The 22,922-nt window shown below is 44.4% G+C and overlaps 1 protein-coding gene across 6 annotated transcripts in view; it reads right to left on the minus strand.

Moving 5' to 3' along the window:
* prkag2 (protein kinase AMP-activated non-catalytic subunit gamma 2) overlaps positions 1–22,922 on the minus strand; it is a 397,145-nt gene that overhangs the window by 41,843 nt on the left and 332,380 nt on the right. For all 6 annotated transcript variants that reach the window (XM_033043953.1, XM_033043954.1, XM_033043955.1 and 3 more), the window contains one exon: positions 16,865–16,946. In XM_033043953.1, the coding sequence (XP_032899844.1) occupies positions 16,865–16,946 (82 nt within the window). The remainder of the gene's footprint in view (positions 1–16,864; positions 16,947–22,922) is intronic.

Here is a 22,922-nt window from a genome sequence, read left to right on the forward strand (position 1 = left end):
GGCTGCAAAGTTTTTAAAGGAGCCACAGAGTCCAGTATAGTTGTGCAGGAGGAGTGGAACCAAGAACTAATCTCCTCCGTACCAAGGGGAGTGGACGCAGAGGGGGCACATCAAAAGCAGCAGAGAATTGGCCAGCAGCAGAAGGGTTAAAGGACCGACAGCGCCGAGCAGACGCTACAGGTCTAACTGCAGCACTGGAAAAACCAACGTCAAATAGTACAGGCATGTGATCAGAAAACACACTATCACAGACCTCCAAGTTTAATACAGATTAGCACAGGTGTCAGAGGTTATGGGGAGAAGGCAAGAGAATGGGGTTAGGAGGTAGTGATAGATCAGCCATGATTGAATGGCGGAATAGACTTGATGGGCCGAATGGCCTAATTCTACTTCTATTCCTCAAGACCACTTCTGCAATAAAGAACTAGTTTGCTCGTAAATATTTTTATCATCCATTCGTTGTCAGTATTTATTGTTTACCTCTAATTGTCCTCGTGAAGTTATTGGGATGCTGCTGTTGTTAAGGAGCTCAAGGATTTAGATCCAATGATGGCGGCAATGATGAAAAGTCGCTTCTAATTTCTAACATAGTATGGTATGCAACTTGAAATACATTTGTAAGCGTTGGCATACCCATTCGATCGTTGCCTTTGACCTTCTAGGTAAATCACTTAATTTATTATTAATTAATTATAAATAATATTATTTATTATATTTTAATATATTAAAATGATTTCACATGTCATTTATTATTTAGGCAAGCTGCATCATATATTAATATTATTACTATGACATCATATTATATATTAATATTAAGCTGGATAGCCAAATGTATTCACAGGTTCTCCCCAGCCTGACTTTTGTACAACGTGTAAGTACAAGCGAGGGTGTGGGAGTCCAGTGGGAAGGATTTGCCAGCAGATGCGGGGCTGCGGGCATCTTCTGCCGTATGGGAACTAGGTTCAGGGTCACATTGTTGACTCGAGAACTGTTCACGTTACCAAGTTTCAAAGGAACAGAACCCTGTCGCAACCTAGGGACGTTCTGTGCAGAAAATTACCACAGACTTCATAATCGAGGGACGAAACACTGAAAAATCTATGAGACTTTACAGGGCACATTATTGGATTCAAAACATGATTGCATGTAGATTTATTGATTTCAATCAATAAAACTTCCCTCGATTCTGGGTCATCACAGTGGAAATGAAGACAGTGCACAGAGGAACAGCAGATAGAGCCTCTATCACACCTCTCGGTAATTGGGTTTGATCCTGATATGTTATGCTGTCTGCGTGATGTTTCCATATTCTCCCTGTGACCATGTGTGTTTTCCTTAGATACCTCGGTGTTCTCCCACATCGGGTTGATAGATTAACTGGCTGCTATAATTTATAGCAGAGGTTATGGGGAGAAGGCAGGAGAATGGGGTTAGGAGGTAAAGACAGCCTATGGAAGAAGGTTAGAGGGGTATTTTAACGAGAGGGACCCTCGGCGTGTCTGGCAGGGCATTCAGCAACTCACAAACTACAAGGGCAAGGGGGGGCCGATCATCTGCAGCAGTAACAACTCGCTAGCTGAGGAGCTCAACCATTTTTTCACCCGGTTTGAGCTGAATGAGGTGGAGCCTGCACCTGCAGCCGCGCCCAGCACTGACGACCTGGCACTCACTGTGAGTACGGAGGACGTCAGAAGAGCACTCCGCAGGGTCAACCCCAGGAAGGCTGCTGGCCCAGATGGCATCCCAGGGAGAGTATTGCGGGACTGTGCAGACCAGTTAGCGGAGGTTTTCAGCGACATCTTCAACCTCTCTCTGTCAACGTGCACTGTCCCTAAATGCTTTAAGACTGCTACCATCGTGCCTGTACCCAAAAAAACATCTATTACCAGCTTGAATGACTATAGACCTGTTGCTCTCACTTCAACGGTGAAGTGTTTTGAACGGCTGGTCCTGGCCCACATTAAGTCCTCACTCCCATCCACCCTGGATCAGCATCAGTTTGCATATAGAGCTAATAGGTCAACGGAGGATGCCATCAACATAGCTCTACATTCTGCACTGACACATCTGGAGCGTCCTGGCTCATATGTGAGGATGTTATTTGTAGATTTTAGTTCTGCATTTAATACCATCATCCCCAGCAGAATGGTGGACAAACTGTCTGATCTGGGTGTTAATGCAAACACATGCGGATGGATTAAGGACTTTCCTAACAGACCGCCCACAGACTGTCAGGATGGGGTCCAATTACTCCCCAGTCCTGACGCTCAGCACAGGAGCGCCACAAGGTTGTGTGCTGATGTCCCATCTTGTATACAATATACACTTACGACTGTATACCAACACACAGTACAAACAGGATCATCAAGTTTGCGGACGACACGACTGTGGTGGGACTGATAAACAACAACGACGAGTCTGCCTACAGGGATGAAGTCCAAAAACTGACTGTCTGGTGTACCAAAAACAACCTGGTACTCAACCCATCAAAGACAAAAGAGCTGGTCGTTGACTTCAGGAGGAAGAGGAGAGAGGAACCTGCTCCCTTATACATCAAAGGAGACATGGTGGAGAGAGTCACTGGCTTTAAGTTCCTGGGAATAAACATCTCCCAGGACCTCAAATGGCAAATGAACACCGTCACTCTCGTGAAGAAGTCACATCAGCGGCTGTATTTCCTGAGGTCTCTGCGGAGAGCAAACGTCTCACAGCCGCTGCTGTTGTCCTTCTACCGATGCGCCGTGGAGAGTATCCTCTCCTGTGGAATCCTGGTGTGGTTTGCTAGCTGTACTGTGGCTGAGAGGAGGGCGCTGCAGGGAATTATAAAAGCTGCGCAGCGCATTACAAACGCCCAACTGCCCTCCTTGGATGACATATATAGGGCCCGATGCTTGCGCCGGGCCACAAATATCAAGCAGGACACATCCCACCCTGCCAACCACCTTTTTACTCTGCTACCCTCTGGGAGGCGATTCAGGACTCTACATGGGTAGACTAAAAAATAGTTTCTACCCATGTGCGATAAAAGAGCTAAATTCCAACAGAGAATGCTGGGGAAGCAAAATGTAATTCCAAGAAATGCCGCCAATTCTTTTAAAATACCTATTTATTATTTACTAATAAGTGTACATGTGTTAATGGTTGTCGTGTTTGTATTTTTTTTAACCGGAGGAGATGTAATGGAATTTCGTTGCACAGTATTGTGCAATGACAATAAACGTATTCATTCATTCATTCATTCATTCATTAAATTGTCCTTAACCCATAATCTAGTTTAGTTCACGGAAACAGGCCCTTTGGCCTACCAAGTTCACGCATCAGTTCATCGATCATCTGTTCACACTTGTTCTCGGTTATCCCAAATTTCCCATTCACTCGCTACACACCAGGGGGCAATTAGCCTATATGTTCGCACGTCTTGGGGATGTGGGTGGTAACCAGAGCACTCGGAGGAAACCCACACGGTCACAGGGAGAATGTGCAAATTTCACACAGACAGCAGCCAAGATCAGGATCAAATCCGTGACTCCTGCACTGTGAGGCAGCAGCTCCATCAGCTATACCTCTGCCACCTAGGGTATGGGTATAAAAGGAAAATAAAGAGATTTGTGTAAGTGGGTACTTGACGCGGACTTGATGGACCAAAGGGCCTGCTTCCATGCGATGTTTGTGGGTTAATTGGCTTCAGTAATAATTGTAAATTATCCCTGATGTGTAGGAGAGTGCTAGTGCTACTCACCATCGAGTGGCCGAGTTTGGAGTGGGTGGAGCTGTGGTGGCGCTCAGCTGCGACCCGACCACGGAGATTCGGAGGCTTACCGCAGGTCCGGTGGACAGCGACACCGGGAGCCCGCGGGTCCCTGCTGGGAGACCGCTTTTCGGGGCTTCCGCAACGGCGACTTCACCCGCCCGAGTTGCGGGGTTGAAGAGTACCTGGAGCGGGGCCTTACATCATCGCCCGGCGTGGCTTGGAATGGCTGCGGGACTTTGCTAGCGCACGCCGGGGGCTCCAACAACAAGACCCGGAGCGCGGCCTTGCATCACCCGGCTCGGCGTTAATGGCCGCGGGACAATTACTATTGCCCGCCGGGGGCTTTGACTTTGACTCTGACATCGGGAGGGGAATGGGAAGTGCAGGGGAGAGATAAGTCTTTGCCTTCCATCACAGCGAGGGGGAGATGCGCTGTGATGGATGTTTGTGTAAATTGTGTTGTGTCTTGGTTCTTTCTTGTGTGTATGACTGCAGAAACAACATTTTGTTTGAACCTCAATGGGGTTCAAATGACAAATAAATTGTATTGTATTGTATTGTATTGTGTACGGGGATCGCAGGGCGGCACAGACTCGGTGGGCCGAAGGGCCTGTTTCTGCACTGTATCTCTAAACTAAACTAAAAGTCGCTACAGGCTCTGGATCACTCTTGCAGACTGAAGGAACATACCCTGCATCCAATCTTTATTTCCTCAAAACAGAGGATACCACATCCTGATCTCCCAGTGCAATGTACCAAATATCCTGTGCAAGTGAATAGTTGCTCAGCTTGGTACGACTGTTTGGGTTGAATGTGCTAGATCTTCTGCAACTGAACTGTAGATTGCCATGAAAAGAGTGGCTAGTGGAGATGGGAGAAAGTACCTGGAAGTAACATAGAGAAATGCCACTTTGCAGTGCTGGGAGGAGTGCTGGTGTTGGGTTGTGAATTCCCCACTTGAAGCCTGTTGCCTGTCCTATAGTTATTAATTATATTCAAGGCCGAGACTGACATTTTCTGAATAAAAAGGATTCAGGGGATCAAGTGAAAGTTAAGGATCTGCAGACGAGGCTGTATTTAGCTTAAACATACTCTTATTACTTATGTTCTTACAAGCCATTGTAGATGCTTGCCCATGCAATCCTATTATTTCATTCCCGTTGCTCCTTTCTCAGAATCCCAATCCTCAACTGGAGCTGTCAATTTGTGGACAACAAACCTTATATTTAGAGATAGTTACGTGGATTTAATTGACTTCACCGTGTATGCAAGAGCTCAGCCTAATCTAATGGAATAACTTCATGGTAGCCTTTGTCTACTTGATAATATTACTTAAGCAGGCCATTTGATCTCTGCCTCATCCCAAGGAAAAAGCTCATTTGTCCCATTTGCCTTCAATGTAGCAACCTAAATCATACATGCCCACCAACTCCCCTTGATTCTTTTTGTCATTAACCTACAAAAGTTAGTTATTTACCATGGCCAATTAACCTACAAGCATATATGTGGGAATGGAGAAATATGGATCATGTACAGGCAGAGGAGATTAGTTTAGCTCGGTATCACGTTTGGTACGGGCACTGTGAGCCGAGGGGCTTGTTCATGTGCTGTACTGTTCGAAGAGCCATCTATGCATCTTGAATCAGTCTGAAGAAGGGTCCCAACACCAAATGTCACCTATCCATTCCCTCCACAGATGCTGCCTGATGGGCCGAGTTACTCCAGCACTGTGTGTTTTGCTCAAGATGCCAGCATCTGCAGTTCCTCGTGTCTCTATGTTCTATGCCTTTCGGATGTGGCAGGAAACCAGAGTCGGTGAAGGAAGCCACAGTGGTCACGGGAAGAATATACAAACCCCATCCTGACAATACCCAGGGTCAGGATCAACCAGCAAAGCAGCAACACCAACTGTTGTGCATTGTACCTTAAGTCAGCAATGTGGAAAAACTACCTTCCATATGTCAGGGCCATCTGTTAATAGAAAAATAACCAGGAACTGATGGAGCTTGGTGGTAATGGTACAGTCATTCAACTAGCACAAGAAAACAGGTATTGATATCACATTCTTCAAGAACAAAGCGAGACTATAACACACACAGGGAAAATTATACCAACTCATTTTGCTCAAGGTCTGCTAACTTGATTGTTTTTTTCATTGGGGAAAAATAGGAGCATGAATAGATCAAACAACTCATTAAGCTTGCTGGATGCCAGGATTCCCCCACGTTATTAACTGATTTGAGGCAATTCCCTTGACAATCCAATAATTTTAGAATCAGAGATATAGAGGCAAACATCTGATTCAAGATGCATAGATAGCGCATCGAACAGCACAGCACAAGAACAAGCCCTTCGGCCCAACTTGTCCATACTGACCAAGATATCCCATCTACGCTAGTCGCATCTGCTCACATCCCTCTGAACGTTTCTTATCTGCGTACCTGTCCAAGTGTCTTTTAAATGCAATTATAGTACCTACCTCAACTATCGTCTCTGGCAGCTTAATCCATTTAAGCACCGCCCTCCAAGTGAAAAAGTTGCCCCTTGGGTTCCTATTAAATCTTGCCCCCAACACCCTAAACCTATGTCCTATGGTACTTAATCACCTACTCGGGGTAAAAGACTCTGCTCATTCCACTCATGACCTTATACACCTCTAAGATTACCCCTTAGCCTCCTATGTTCCAAGGAATCAAATCCTAGTCTGTCCAACATCACCCTACAGCTCAAGCCCTCGAGTCCTGGCAACATCCTTGTATATCTTCTCTGCACTCTTTCCATCTTAATCACATCTTCTCCATAGCAGGGTGACAAACACTGAACATAATTCACCAAATGTGGCCTTACCAATGTCTTGTACACCTGTAACATAAAGTCCCAACTTCTATACTCAATACCCTGAATGATAAAGGCCCATGTACTAAAAGCCTTCTTTACCATCCTATCTACTGTACCTCTGATGTCACATTCAGGGGGCATGCACCTGCACTCCTAGATCCATTTGCCCTACAACACTCCCGAGGGCCCTGCCATTCACTCTGAAGGTGTCGTCCTAAATGCAACACCTCGTACTTATATGTATTAAATTCTACGTTCTCGATGTTCCTCCTTAAAAATATTCATCGACTTGGCCTCCACAGCTTTCTGTGAAAATGAATTCCACAGATTCACCACTTTCTGACTAAACCTTTCCAGCAAATGTTTTTCTTTGCTCCATAGATGCTGTCTCACCAGCTGAGTTTCTCCAACATTTTTGTCTACCTTCGATTTTTCTAGCATCTGCAGTTCTTTCTTAAACATGCAATTAATGTTAATATTTGGCTAATATTAAAGCAAAACTTACTCTAATTAGTTTTAGTAATTCAAAATTAATTATGTTACTGAGAAGGCAAGTATCTTGAGCATAGAGGCTTAATTATTCTGGCTGATGATATTTTCTCTTCAACTTGCTGGAGTAGTACAAAACTAATTACAACAAGCGTGTAGGAAGGAACCGCAGATACTGGTTTACACCAAAGATAGACACAAAATGCTGGAGTAACTCAGGCAGCATCTCTGGAGAAAGGGGATGGGTGACATTTTGGATCGAGACACTTCTTCAGACTGAGAGTCAGGGGAGACGAAAACTAAACGTATTGTTACCCTCTCTCCTGACTCTCAGTCTGAAGAAGGGTCCCGAGCCAAAATATCATCTATTCACCTATCTCCAGTGATGCTGCCTGGCCCACTGAGTTACTCCAACATTTTGTGTTTAATTACAAAAGCTACGAACATGTATGGGCCACACAATGTTTTGAACCACCCTCCTTTCCTTGCTTAACAACTGAATAAAGTTCTTCTGTTTTGCCCCAACTGGCTTCCATAGATCACTGCAAACTACCAGCGAGAGTTTACCACACATTTGCGGTTGGTCTGAAATTATTTCTGTGCACAGAGTTAAAATGACTAGGTTCTGCGGATTTGCAGGTTCTGTAAAGTTGCCCCTAATGTGTAGGAAGTGTATGTGAAAGTGGGATAAGATAACGAGCGTAAACAGGTGATTGATGGTCGGTGTGAACTTGGTGGACCAAAGAGCCTGTTTCCATGCAGTATTCAAAGAATATGGTAATTCTGGAATATTACCAAGTGAATCAAATGTACAGTAAACCACCTACCCCACTTTATTTCAGCATATCCCAAAGACAGGGCAGGGAGGGTGCATATGATTTCCTTAGCAGAGAACATACACATTTAAGGTCATCAGTAAAAGTCTGGGAGAGGCTTTATGGAAATATAGCGCAGTGGGAGTCTGGAACTCTGCCCAAAACACACAGCAGAGGCTGAAACCCTCATCTTTTGTTAAAATTACTCACTCTGCAGATGAAGAACCTCCATGGATTAAGAGATGCAAAAAAGAAAACAACAAGTTTGTCACCACAGACACAATAGTCCAAATGACTTACATGTTGTGAATTTTTTTATGGTTCTCTATCTGGGGTGAAAATGACGAATGGCATACAATGATAATTAACATTTAACTATGTACATTAGAACACAAAGACTCGATTTGCATGGAATTGGGGCATATATTGATCGCAAAGGGGCGGTGGAGTAGTGGTAGAGTTGCTGCCTCACAGCGCCAGTGGTCTAGGTTCGATCCTGACCTCAGGTGCCGTCTGTACAGAGTTTGTACGTTCTCCCTGTGACCACGTGGGCTTCCTCCAGGTGCTGTGGTTTCCTCCCAAATTCCAAAGACGTGCAGGTTTGTAGGTTCATTGGCTTCTGTAAATTGTCTCTAGTGTGTAGCTCAGACTTGGTAGGCGAAGAGTCTGTTTCCATGCTGTATCTCTAAACTTAAAGTGGCGGAGTTTTGTTCCCCACGATGGCCTAACCAGTGGACATTAAAGCAGCTACTGAAAGACACTGAAGAGATGTTCGGGAATTATTTTCAGAAGCTTCATGGAGTACATTGACGCCAACAATCAGCCTCCACCCCTGTTCCCCGATCCAACATAACAGGCTGCTGCTAGCATTTCACACGGCATGCCGCCACCAAATGAACAGCTGTTAGATCTGTGTCACATTCGGTCCATTGCTCAGACAATGTTAACTGCTTGCCTCAACTCCCAAAACACAGGTCAATGCCTGGATCACATTCTGACCAATATTTTATCTCTTCTGCATTTCAGATTCAGATTTGTTTATTGTCAAAGGCACCAGTGTGCAGTGAAATTCCTAGTGCGCATGAAGCTCAGATTAAACAGGAAATACAATAAATACAACAATAAAACAAAGACAAATGCAAAACAGCAAAATGCTGAAAAGACTGCAGTGCAATTACAAGTAGTGCCAAAGAAAAAACTCAAGGGACAGCACAGTGGATTTGTTGCTTTACAGCACCAGAGACCCGGATTCAATCCTGACTAAGGGTGCTGCCTGTATGGAGTTTGTACGTTCTCCCTGTGACCACATGGGTTTTCTCCGAGTGCACCGGTTTTCTCCCACATTCCAAAGGCATGCAGGTTTGTCGGTTAATTGGCTTCGGTAAAATTGTAAATTGTCCCTAGTATGTGAGATAATGCTAATGTGTGTGGTGATCGCTGGTCAGCACGGACTCAGTATGCCAAAATGGCCTATTTCCACACTGTAGCAATGTTACAAAATTTTGAGATTTTAAAAATCAAGTCTGTAATTTATCCCATCAGATAAAGCATAAAAATAAGTTTAATTTGACACCTAATTCACTTTCATATCTCAAGTATTTAAAAAGTTATGGCCATTTTCATACTGGGAAATGAGCATCTTGTTCCCTATTGATTTTCTATGGACATAACAAAAAAGTTGTGGTCGTGAACAGTCAAAAGCCCATAACTTTCTTAAAAATTAAGAGAACTGAATGAAATTTTCAGTTATCATAGATTGAAGCATTCTGAAACAAATATAAAATAATCTTACTTGGATGACCTGAAATTAAAGCATATAATTAGTTAGTTACCTAATTGTAGCTAATTTCAGACTTCAATTACTAGATCTAAACATCTATCCATTTCTTAATAAATGATTAACATTTTTAAATAGCCTAAATGTCCAAATAATATTCACAAATAATTCACAATAAAACATGATTTTTAAATCTCATTTACATTAATTTATAGGCCAAATGGAAGGAATTCAGTGTTCAATTGCTGTAAATAAATGCCCATTTAAATCAGCTTTCCAGTGGGTCTCTGTGGAACGCGCTGGTTTAGAACGTTCACATTGCGGTAGATTTGTGCCCCAAATGCCCAGAAAAATACTGCGCGATATAATGGGCCCAAATTGAGCTACTCGCAATATTAAACTTTGTATAAAGGGATCTTCAGAAGCCCTTTTTAATGTAAAAATATACAGCCCACCTTCTGCTATCTGCTTTATGAGACCCTGCGGTTGCTGGCGGTCGCGGGTTTAGTGATTGATTTTTAAACTACTATAACTATTATTCAAGGCCTTTAAACCTAATAATAGCTTTTGCGACGGGGTCTTCCAGCGATTTTTCGTTAATAATTAACTAGGCTGAACATCTTCGATTTGAACAGCCTAGAGAAAATCGCGTTTTAAACCCGCCCCCTCTAAACGGCGCCAAAATCGCGCACACCCTCAGCGGCAGATTTTCAAAGACGCTTCAGGTAGGCTTTGCAACATACCTACACACTGTATCTCAAAAGTTTGCAGTCAAATAATGGAATAATCAAATGAGGTAGAGTTAAGAGTAAGAGTATGTGGAAGGAACTGTGAAAGAGGAAATTGGTTCAGGGGTCTGATAGCAATGATAGTTTTACCATCACTATCAGACCAAAACAAAAATCAAGTGAAATGAGTAAGATTATATTTTCTGCACAGTTAATATTATCGGCGGGAAAAAAACACTTCCATTTCCCAATTAGCCATAGACGACTTTGTTTTTGAAGTCCCAAAAAATGAAACCCTAGAGATATTGATTATTTAACCAGGGCTTTGTCCACAGTAATAGTACCAGCCCCATTATATAACGAGAGAAGAAAGGCTAATCCAATAGTTTTGTTTTGTAGTGATCTGTGTATGATTTCCAAATCCCTAACCGTCTCATACCAGCAAGGAGATTGCTTTTCTACCACTGCTGACAGAACAGTCTGGAAAATGGCCCCTGGCCAGCAAGGAACCAAAACCAAAAGTGGTGTTAGGATGTAAAAAGAATGAAGGCAAAATAAACACTGGTCTTACAGAGGTGTCAGAAACAGGAGAAACTATAATGGCAGGCCGCATAAATGAATATTTATTTGGCTTCAATGTAGAAAATACAATAAACACACCATAAATAATAGCCGACCAAAATTCTCATGTCACATACTAAATAACTGCAGGGTGGGAAGCGTATATCATTATAGACTATTGTTGAGAAGTCAGGACATGTATTACTTTAGTTTTGAATGCTAGTGAAAAGTACGAACAGGCCCTTCTGCCCACACTGTGCCGAAGATGTGGCCAAGATAAACTAATCTCAACTGTTTGTCCCTCCATTCACCATTAATCAACGAGTTAGACCTATGAGACACATTAAACAAGGGAGGTGCTGATGTAGTCTGGCTGGAACACCTCTACCGTGCTGAGGCCAGGAGCCAGTTCTCGGACACCTACTCATACTTTCCCTTGACCCCACAGACGGATATTAGGCCTCATCTCCCACACCGTTTCTGATCTCATCCCCTCCACAGCCACCAACTCTATCATTCCCTAGCCCCGCAATACCTGGTTCTATCTGCCAACCAAAATCCACAAACAGGACTGGCCAGACAGACCTACTGTTTCTCACTGTTCCTGCCCACAGAACATCTCCAAATACGCTGATTAAATCCTCTTTCTGTCTGACCAGTCCCTTCTGATCTACATTCAAGCTTCTGATCTACATTCAAGACACACACCCACGCCCTTCAACAACATTCCATTTTTAAGCTCTCATTGCCTCCTCTTTACTGTCAACATCCAGCCCCTTTACACATCCATCCTCTACCAGGAAGGTCTCAAGGCCCTCCACTCTTCTTTGAACAGAAACTCAATTCATTTCCCTCCTCTAACATTCTCCTCCACCTGGCAGAACTTGTCCTCAACCTCAACTTCTCTTTTGACTCCTCTCACTTTCTTCCAGTTTAATGTGTACCCATGGGCACTCGTATGAGCTCCAGTTCTGCCTGCCCTATTGTGGTTACGTCAAACAGTCTTTCTTCCAAACATACACTGGCATCATCCCACAACTCTTTCTCTGTTACACTGACGACTGCATCAAGGCTGCCTGCCTTCTGCACTGGTGCAGAACTCGTTGATTTCATTAACTTTACCAATAACTTCCACCCTGCCCTTAAATTCACTCTGACCCCTCTGTGCTCTTTCTTGATCTCTGTCTCCATCATACGGGACAGAATATCGACTGACGGCTGCTACAAACCTGCCAACTCCCACAGTTATCTGGACTACACTTACTCCTACCCTGCCTCTTGCTAAGACTCTATCCTCCACTCATCATTTCTCAATCACTACTCCCAAGATGAAGCTTTCCATTCTTACACATGTCCTTTCTTTAGTAAACGTGGATTCCTCCCTGCTGTCATAAATGGATCCCTCACCTGTGTCTCTTCTGTATCCCGTAGTACTGCTCTCACTCCCCATCCCCCCTGATGGAACAAGGATAGAGTTCCCCCTGGTCTCACCTTTCACCCCATCAGCTTCTGCACCAACACATCATTCTCCGAAATTTCCGTCAGTTCCAAACTGATCCCACCAGCAGTCACCTTCCTGTTCCCACTCCTCCCCAGGTACCATCCCTGTCCTTGTACCTCCTCCCTCACTTCCATCCATAAAGCATTCCTTCTACACAAGACAGAGGTTCACATGCACCTCCTCTAACTTCACCAATTCACCCAGTGTTCCCGATGTGGCCCCCTTTACATCGGCGAGGCCGTGCAGATTTGGCACTGTTTCGCAAAACACTTGCGCTCAGTCTGCCAAGGTCTACTGGACCTCCCGGCTATGAACCATTTTAAGTCATCCTTCCCATTCCCATATTGACCTTTCTGTCCTGGGCCTCCTCCATAGCCATGTAAACTGGAGGAGCAAGCAGCACCTCATATTCTGCTTGGGCAGCTTACAACCAAACAATATAAACATTGAATTCTCCACTGTTAGATAACACAAGCCCCTTTTCTTCCCCACCCTCCCTTTCTCCCCTGCGCCCCACCTGGACTCAGACTTTCTCCCCTTCCACCTACATCCCTTCCTCTAGCGTCACAATTTGCAATTTTTCAATCCTTTTGTACACACATTTTGTCTTTATATCTCTGGCCTTTGTCAAACCATCTACCTATCAAATCCGGTGGGCGGCGCGACTCACGTCGCAGCGGCCTCTGCAGTCCGTCTGTCTTTTTGTTGTTTTTTTGTCTCGTTTGAATGTAGTTTTTATTTATTATTTTGTGTATGTGTATGTGTGGGGGGGGCGGGGGGGTGGGGGAAACTTTAAAAAATCTATCCCCTGCACGGAGAACCCGACCTTTTCTCTGTCGGGTCTCCGTTGTCGTTGGGGCCTAGCACCGTGGAGCGGCCTCCAGCAGGAACGACCTGGGGCTCCAGTCACGGAGCCTGCGGACCTACTCACCATCTACCTATCAAATCCGGAGTGGGAGGAGCGGTGGTGGCAAGCTGCTGCGACCCGACCCCGGGGATTCGGAGGCTCCAACCGCAGGTCTGGCGGACAGGAACACCGGGAGCCCGCGGGTCCCTGCTGGGAGACCGCTTTTCGGGGCTTCCGCAATGGCGACTTCACCTGCCCGAGTTGCGGGGTTGAAGAGTACCTGGAGCGGGGCCTTACATCATCGCCCGGCGTGGCTTGGAATGGCTGTGGGACTTTGCTAGCGCCCGCCGGGGGCTCCAACAACAAGACCCGGAGCGCGGCCTTGCATCACCCGGCTCGGCGTTAATGGCCGCGGGACAATTGCCATCGCCCGCTGGGGGCTTTGACTTTGACTCTGACATCGGGAGGGGAATGGGAAGTGCAGGGGAGAGATAAGTCTTTGCCTTCCATCACAGCGAGGAGGAGATGCGCTGTGATGGATATTTGTGTAAATTGTGTTGTGTCTTGGGTCTTTCTTGTGTGTATGACTGCAGAAACAACATTTCGTTTGAACCTCAATGTGGTTCAAATGACAAATAAATTGTATTGTATTGTATTGTATTGTATTGTGTACGGGGATCGCAGGGCGGCACAGACTCGGTGGGCCGAAGGGCCTGTTTCTGCACTGTATCTCTAAACTAAACTAAAAGTCGCTACAGGCTCTGGATCACTCTTGCAGACTGAAGGAACATACCCTGCATCCAATCTTTATTTCCTCAAAACAGAGGATACCACATCCTGATCTCCCAGTGCAATGTACCAAATATCCTGTGCAAGTGAATAGTGACAAATAAATTGTATTGTGTAATCCCATCCCCCTCACCTGCATCTGCCTATTAGTTGCGAGGCTTTGTCCTGCCCCTACTCTCTTGCAGCTTTCTTCTCCACCAACCTCCCCACAATGTCTGAAGAAGGGTCCCGAACCGAAACGTCATCTATCCATGTTCTCCAGAGATGTTGCCTGACCTGCTGAGTTACTCCAGCACTTTGTGACCATTAACTAACTTATTTGACTTTCCAATGCTTTTTAAAAAACTTTTCATCAATTCCCAAGGAAACGATGTCAAAGAATCTGGGAAATCAGACAGTGTAAATGAAGCCAAATGTAAAAGGTGAAGTTAATAACATGCATTCCACAACAATCATGTAACTTCAGTGAAGCATGCCAGATAAGCTTCTTTATACCATCAGGCTCATTAAATCCTCCCAATCAACTCGACAATGCAGCAAAATAAATACAATAGCGTGTGGTTACCAATGCATAGGAACTTACATTTTGCAGCCTTAACAGTCAGTCAGCTTTTCAATTCAAGTATGACTAATTTATGCAAGATTTTGATGAACGTTTTGAAATGTTTCTTTAAACCCACACCCTCGGATCTATGTAGAAACAAAGAACTGCAGATGCTGGTTTATACCAACAATCAATGCAAAATACTGGAATAATTCAGCAGGTCAGGGAACTTCACTGGAGAAAATGGATATGTGACGTTCCGGGTAGTTTCTGAAGAAGGGTCCCGCCCCAAAATGTCACCTCTCCTTTTTCTCCAGAGATGCTGCCTAACCCATTGAGTTACTCCAGCACTTTGTGCCTATCCTAGGATCCATTTCTGGAACAAGATGAATGAAAACTTAATGATGACTTGTGAAGAAACCCATGGGGGAAAATGAAGACCTCGCAAACTACTCAAAGAAAGTGGAGATAGCAAAAACAACGCCACATCGGTGCTGTAAGGTCAAATTTGCAATGTCAAAACCACTAGCAGTTTCAGGCAGAGGATTCATAGTCCAACCAAAATGTCAATCTGCAGCATGCCCCTGGTACATCTCAGTGACAACACCGCATCAGATAACGGGTTGAGAAGTGGGGTGGTCAGGATTATCAGGAGTCCATTGTACAAAGTCATTTGACTACAAAAAACAAGTCTATTTAAAAGGAGCAGGGCAAACCAAAACCACAGTAATTTCTCTGAATAAAAGCAAAATATTTATCTAGACAGGGTGGTATGGTGGTTCAATGGTACAGTTGCTACCTTACAGAGCCAGAGAATCAGATTCGATCTTGACTACGTGTGTTGTCTGTACGGAGTTTGTACATTTACCCCATGAAATGTGTGGGCTTTCTCCGGCTGCTCCAGTTTCCTCCCATATTCAAAAGACGTACAGGTTTGTAGGTTAATTGGCTTTTATAAAATTGTATATTGTCCCTAGTGTGTAGTGTTTAGTGCTAGTGTATGGGGATCGCTGGTCGGCATTGACTTGGTGGGCCGAAGGGCCTTTTTCGTGCTGTTTCTCTAAACTGAACTAAATGCAACGGGTAACAGCTACACATCAATTGCATGCATTAAATTTCAATTACTTGTAGTACAGTGAACATTGCACTTGATAGAAGCACCTGTCACCTCCACTCTGCCTAGCCACTATACTGCCTTTTCTGGAACATAGAAATGACCAGGCAAAAGTTATCCAAAATCTGTCTGCTTGATACAATGACAATACAGCTTATTTGATAACACAATTGATCATGGCAATCGATCTCTTGATTGTCAACAGTGGAAAGCATAAGGACAATGCCACTGTGATGAGCAGTGTGCACGACATGTCCTGTCATTTGCACTCGGTATTTCCCACATATCACAAATTATACATGCAGCACAATCTCCAAGCTCATTTAAGAGGTTTTAGTAAATGCTTTTTTGTATTACAATAAGACTTTTCATACTGCCTTCCAAGTGAATGATCATAACATCATAAGATGTAGGAGCAGAGTTTGACCATTCGGCCCATTGAGACTGCTCTGCCGTTCGATCATGGCTGATCTATTTTTCCCATCTCAACCCCAATCTCCTGCCTTCTCGTAACCTTTGACACTCTTACTAATCAAGAAGCTATCAATCAATTTTAAAATGCCCACCGACTTGACCTCTACAGCCGTCTGTGGCAATGAATTGCACTGATTCACCATCTTCTAGCTAAAGAAATTCCTCCTCATCTCCATTCTAATGGTACGTCCCTTTATTCTGTGGCTATGCCCTCAGGTACTAGATTCTCCCATGACTGGAAACATCCTCTCCACACCCATGCTATCGAGGTATTTCACTATTCGGTACGTTTCAATGAAATCCCCATCATTCTTCTATATTTCAGCGAGCGCAAGCCCAGAGCCGTCAAACACTCCTCAAACGTTAATCTAATCATCCCCAGGATAATTCTCGTCAACCTCCTCTGGTCCCTCTGACACATATCTTTTCAGCAGATTCCCATGAAAGGTCATTGACACCAAACAATGAATGGTGTCACTCTCTACGTTTGGTGTTCGACCTGCTGACCAGTTCCAGCAATTCATGTTTTTACCTCAGATTTCCAGCGTCTGCAGTATTCAACCTTTGCAACACTGGATGTACAGGAAGGTTTTTAGTGTTTTTCCCAACTGTGGTTCAACAACTGCATTTACTTACCTACAAAACTTTGTTTTTTGCTTTCCCAAAGCGGGGCTGCTCGAACACCATTCGCCACCAAAGCAAAGAAGGCCTTCTTCACCTGAAGAAAGAAACAAAGCTGTTAAAGGCTGCAGAGCACCACCCTCATTGTACAACTTGACCAGCAGTCTTTGTGGTGGGAGATTGCAACCTTCACGTGGTCCGCCCTGTTTCGACGAATGCAATCAACCCGGCGTGCACAATCAAATAAGATCAAATAGAACAAGTTGTCCTACAACTTTAGGCTGTACACGCAATACACAAGAAGAAGACTGGCAGTCTTTCTATTCTGGATGGCCAAAATTAAACTCTAGGCAGCTGGTTTATTTATATAGAATCTACCAGAAAAGAAAATGAAATTTCAAACAGAAATAAAATGAAAATAAATGGAAAAATGACAGGAAAAAAAATGGAAAGAACCCAGTAGGATATCCAAAGTAAACAAAAACAGACAATTTAACACATATTTATCTGACATTTCCGTCACCTTCAACGTGATCCCACAACTGGTCACATCTTCCCCTTCACCCCTTCCGCAGAGACCGCACGCTCTGCAACTCCATGGTTCACTCATCCCTTCCACCTCAAACTACCCCCTCTCCAGGTACCATCCCCAGCAACCACTGGAGATGTAACACCTGTCCTTATACCTCCTCCCCCACCTTCATCCAGGGACCGTAGCAGTTCTTCCAGGTGAGACATGCAACTGGAGAAGGGACTCAACCCGAAACGTCTACCATTCCTTCTCTCCAGAGATGCCGCCTGTCCCGCTGAGTTACTCCAGCTTTTTGTGTCCATCTTCATTTATTGCATCCACTGTTCCCGCTGTGGGGTCCTGCACATGGCAAGACTAAGCTTAGACTCGGTGGCCGTTTCTCAGAACATATGCGCTCGGTCCACCGAGGCCCACTGGTTCTCCCAGTTGCTAACCATTGTAACTCCCCTTCACACACTGGCCTTTCTGTCCTGGGCCTCCTCCATTGCCAGGGTGAGGACACACGCATATTGGAGGAGCAGCACCTCATAAAATGCTGGAGAAACTCAGCGGGTGAGACATGCAAGGATTACATGAGGCTGCCTCACTCGCTGAGTTTCTCCAGCATTTTTATCTACCTTCTGTGAACACTTGATTTGATGCCCGCCATCCGAGGCGGGATCCATGTGCACACGTGGTAGATGTGGCCCGCCATCCACTCTACACGAGGTAGACTTGCAACCCATCCATAATAGAGCATAACCGTGACCTAAGTGTTGCACAGCATTACATAGGGATTTCCCCAAACAATCTGAATTAAACTACATGTCTTTGGTCCCAAGAATGGACCAAAACGCCCAGGAAATTCAGTCAGAAACAGACTGCTGTCAGAATGTGAATATTCAAAGCACACTCATTTCACTCAATTTTACCTTTCCGGGAAAATGAATTGAGGAAGAGGGTGGAAAATAAATATTCACAGCTCCTTTGTGGGTTGAAAGGTTTTCAACTCCAAGAATTCACCATTCATTCTAAAGATCTATACTAAGTTCATAAGTTAGGCCATTCGGCCCATCAAATATATTCCACCATTCTATCATGGCTGATCTATCTTTCTCTCACAACCCCTTCTTCACATAACCTTTGACACCCTTACGAATCACACTTGCTATACTTCCACCATGCTCAACCACATATTATGCCATTGCTTTTCTGCTGACTTGTCTAATTTATCTTTAAATGCACCCAAGCTACTGACCCCAACTACCCCTGTGTTTACACGCTCCATATTGTTTACTGTTAGGGTTTGGGGGATATCTCTACTTTGCTATTGGGCAATTGTTTCTTTTAAAGAGCCAAAAATGCAAATTAAAAAAAAATGGTACCCCTTACTGGCTAGAGTGTTCACATCCCCTTTCAATTTTCAAAAATACTTCATCGTACCCATCTAACCATTTGCATGTTTCCCACAAATCTCTCTCACAGCCTCACTCAATGCACATTATAAATGTGCACATTTTGAGAGCAATATCTATTAACTTTATCAATTATTGAGTTCAATTTGTCACTTTCAACGCCTCTGCATTTTAAAAGTTTTTTTTTTTACAGTCCTCTAGACATTACAAGACTATCCTTTATTGCTCTGTTTCAATGAAATTAAATTGGCTGACTTGCAAATGCTTTGATTATGCAGGTCACATACAAATTCTAATCATTGATCTGTGTGGAGTTCTACTCAATACCTCCTTAGGTGGATTACACTTCTTTCAATTACTCATACTTCCCAATTTTTCTAAAAGAACTGTCTTTACAGTTTACGACATAAAATGCTGGAGTAACTAGCAGGTCAGACAGCACCTCTGGAGATAAACACAAAATGCTGGAGTAACTCAGCGAGACAGGCTCTTTCAAATCAGTCTCACAAATCAGTTCGTTTTTTGAAGAGATATCCAAGAGTATGAACGTTGTCTAAAAGGGCTTCTGCAAACCTTTTAACAAGGTCCTGCAAGGTAGGCTAGTCTGGATGGTTACCTGCAAGGTAGGCTAGTCTGGATGGTTATGCCCCTGTCCCACTTAGGAAACCTGAACGGAGACCTCTGGAGACTTTGCGTTCCACCCAAGGTTTCCGTGCGGTTCCCGGAGGTTGCAGGTAGTGGAAGCAGGTAAGGAGACTGACAAAAACCTCCGGGAACCGCACGGAAACCTTGGGTGGGGCACAAAGTCTCCAGAGGTTTCCGTTCAGGTTTCCTAAGTGGGACAGGGGCTTTAGATTGAAAGGATTCCAGGGGGAGCTGATTAATTGGATATTGAATTGAAAAATACAGATCGGAAACCGGCCCATCAGGCCACCAAGTCCATGCGGGCCATTGATCATCCGTTCACGCTAGATCTATATTATCCCACTTTCAAACCCACTCCCAACACACTAGGGGCAATGTTACAGAGGACAATTAATCTATGAACCCGCACACCTTTGGGATGTGTGAAGAAACTGGAGCACCCGGGGAATGTGCAAAATCCACATAGACAGCACCCAAAGCCAGGATTGAACCCAGGTCTGTGACGCTGGAGTAGCAGCTCTTCCAGCTGTGCCAGTGTGATGCACATAGATTTGGCAAGGGTACAATAGGTTTGATGGTAGGAAGCACAGGGTGGAGGCTTGATTATTTGGACTGGAGGCCTGCATCGTAGTGTACAACAGTGATTGGTCTATTGTTGTTCTTCATTGATATAAACGATCTGCTTGAGAATGTACAAGGCATGGTTAGTAAGTTTGCAATGACACTAAAATGGGTGGTATTGTAAACAGGGAAGAAAGTAATCAACAATTCAAGAGGGAACTTAAATAGCTAGGTAAGTGGGCCGAGGTATGGCAAATGAAGTACAATTCAGATAAATGAGAGGGGTTGTGTTTTTAGAAGTCAAACCAGAGCAAGACCGTCATAGCGACAGGCAGACAGGGCCCTGGGCAGTGTTGAAGACCAGAGGGACAAAAGTGTATAAATATAGAGTTCCCTGAATGTGGTATCAGATTTCGACAGGATAGTAAAGGCAGCATTTGGCATGCTGGCCTTCAGACAGTGCATTGAGGACATTGTGTTGCAGTTGCACAAGACATTGGCGAGGTCACATTTGGAGCATTGTGTGGAGTTTTGGTAATGCTACTATAGGAAAGATGCATTAAGCTGCAGAGTGCAAAGGAGATTTATGAGAAGGATATGTAGGAAAGTACTGCAGATGTTGGTTTAAATCAAAGGTAGACACAAAAACGCTGGACACAGGCAGCATCTCTGGAGATAAGGAATGAGTGACGTTTCGGGTCGAGACCCTTCTTCAGACTAAGATTTATGAGAATGTTGCCAGGACTCGAGAGCCTGAATTATCGGGAGAGGTTGGGCAGGCTAGAACTTTATTCCTTGGAGCATAGAAGACCAAGACGTGACCTTCTCGAGATGTCCATCATCATGAGGGGGATAGATAGAATGCAGAGTCTTGTTCCCAGGTAAGAGAAAATCAAAAAACAGAGGGTATGGGTTTAAGATGAGGGGAAAGATTTAAAAGGGGCCTGAGAGGTAACTTCACACAGAGCGTGGAGCATGTATGGAATGAGCTACCTCATGGAATGAGGACAATACTCTCAACACTTAAGAAGCAGGGACAATAACAACATTGGAAAGATAGGGACATGGATGGGAAAGGTTTAGAGAGGTATGAGTCAATAACAGGCAAATAGGACTGGCTTAGATGGTCATCTTGGACAGCATGTGCGAGTTGGGCTGAAGGGCCTGTTTTCGTCTTATATTACTATATGACTCCATGACATGGCTCAGTATCTATCCAATTCTATAAAACTTCCACCATACTTTGCAGGCACAATAGACAATAGACAATAGACAATAGGTGCAGGAGTAGGCCATTCAGCCCTTCAAGCCAGCACCGCCATTCAATGTAATCATGGCTGATCATCCCCAATCAGTACCCCGTTCCTGCCTTCTCCCCATATCCCCTGACTCCGTCCGCTATCTTTAAGAGCCCCTATCTAGCTCTCTCTTGAAAGTATCCAGAGAACCTGCCTCCACCGCCCTCTGAGGCAGAGAATTCCCTACCATAACTAATCTATGCATAAAAGCGTTCTACCTCATACTTAGTCTTGTAGCTTAGTCCTAGCATTGAAAAGTTGCTTGCAGCTTCACTGTTGACACCAGCTGCCCTCTATTTACCTTATCTAAAGCAGCCACAACCTTGTACCACTTATGCTTTATTAAAACTTTAATATGCTTCCCTGCTGTGGTCATGATTCTGGATGAATATTATGCACTGTGTCAAACAACCTTGCTATAAACATCTCAAAAGGCATTTCTGATCTCCAGAAATTGTTTTAACAAATTAATACCCATCTCCCAGAAATGTTACTCTCTCTTTTTCTACATATCCTTAAACAACTCGAGCTTAATCGGAAAGTTTTGCCTCGAGGATAAATGCTCATGGAACATAGAACAGTACAGCAGAAGAACATGGCCCTTCAGCCCACAATGTCTGTTCTGAACGTGATGCCAAGACCATCACTCCGAGGTCAACATCTCCGATGACCTCTCTTGGACCCACAATACCTCAACTCTGGTCAAGAAGGCTCACCAGCGTCTCTTCTTCCTGAGGAGAATAAAGGAGGTCCATCTGTCTCCTCAGATTCTGGTGAACTTCTACCGCTGCACCATCGAGAGCATCCTTACTAACTGTATCACAGTATGGTATGGCAACTGCTCTGTCTCCGACCGGAAAGCACTGCAGAGGGTGGTGAAAATTGCCCAACGCATCACCGGTTCCTCGCTCCCCTCCATTGAGTCTGTCCAAAGCAAGCGTTGTCTGCGAAGGGCGCTCAGCATCGTCAAGGACTGCTCTCACCCCAACCATAGACTGTTTACCCTCCTACCATCCAGGAGGCGCTACAGGTCTCTCCGATGCCGGACCAGCAGGTCCAGGAACAGTTTCTTCCCTGCGGCTGTTACATTACTCAACACTGTACCTCGGTGATTGCCAATCACCACCCCCCCCCAGGACACTCCTTCCACCAGGAAAAAATAATTGCACTACTATGACTGTATGCACGTAAATATATTTATTTATTGCTCATATTCTATGTCGCTCTTCTAGGGAGATGCTAACTGCGTTTCGTTGTCTCTGTACTGTACACTGCACAATGACAATAACATTTGAATCTGAAATGGAATCTGAATCACTTATCCACCAGTACACGACCCCCATCCTTCCATATCCCTAGCCAGAAGTCTATAAATGACACTAATGAATCTGCTTTAACCACCCCCCACAGCAGCGCGTTCCATGCACTCACTATCCTCATGCAGTCTCAAACCCAATACACGGGAGATATTTTCCCTGTGAAATATGAAAGATGTCAGTACATACATGAAGTGTAGAGAAAACCACACAACTAAAGTTGTACACACAGCTTTCTGTGAACAATTCTCTCTCTGGTCCAGGTATCAGTTCAAATCAGAAACCGCATCTAATCATAGTTGTCCCAAGTTATGTGTAGCACTGTCC

This window comes from Amblyraja radiata, chromosome 2 (genome assembly GCF_010909765.2).
Source record: "Amblyraja radiata isolate CabotCenter1 chromosome 2, sAmbRad1.1.pri, whole genome shotgun sequence".
Lineage (NCBI taxonomy): Eukaryota > Metazoa > Chordata > Chondrichthyes > Rajiformes > Rajidae > Amblyraja > Amblyraja radiata.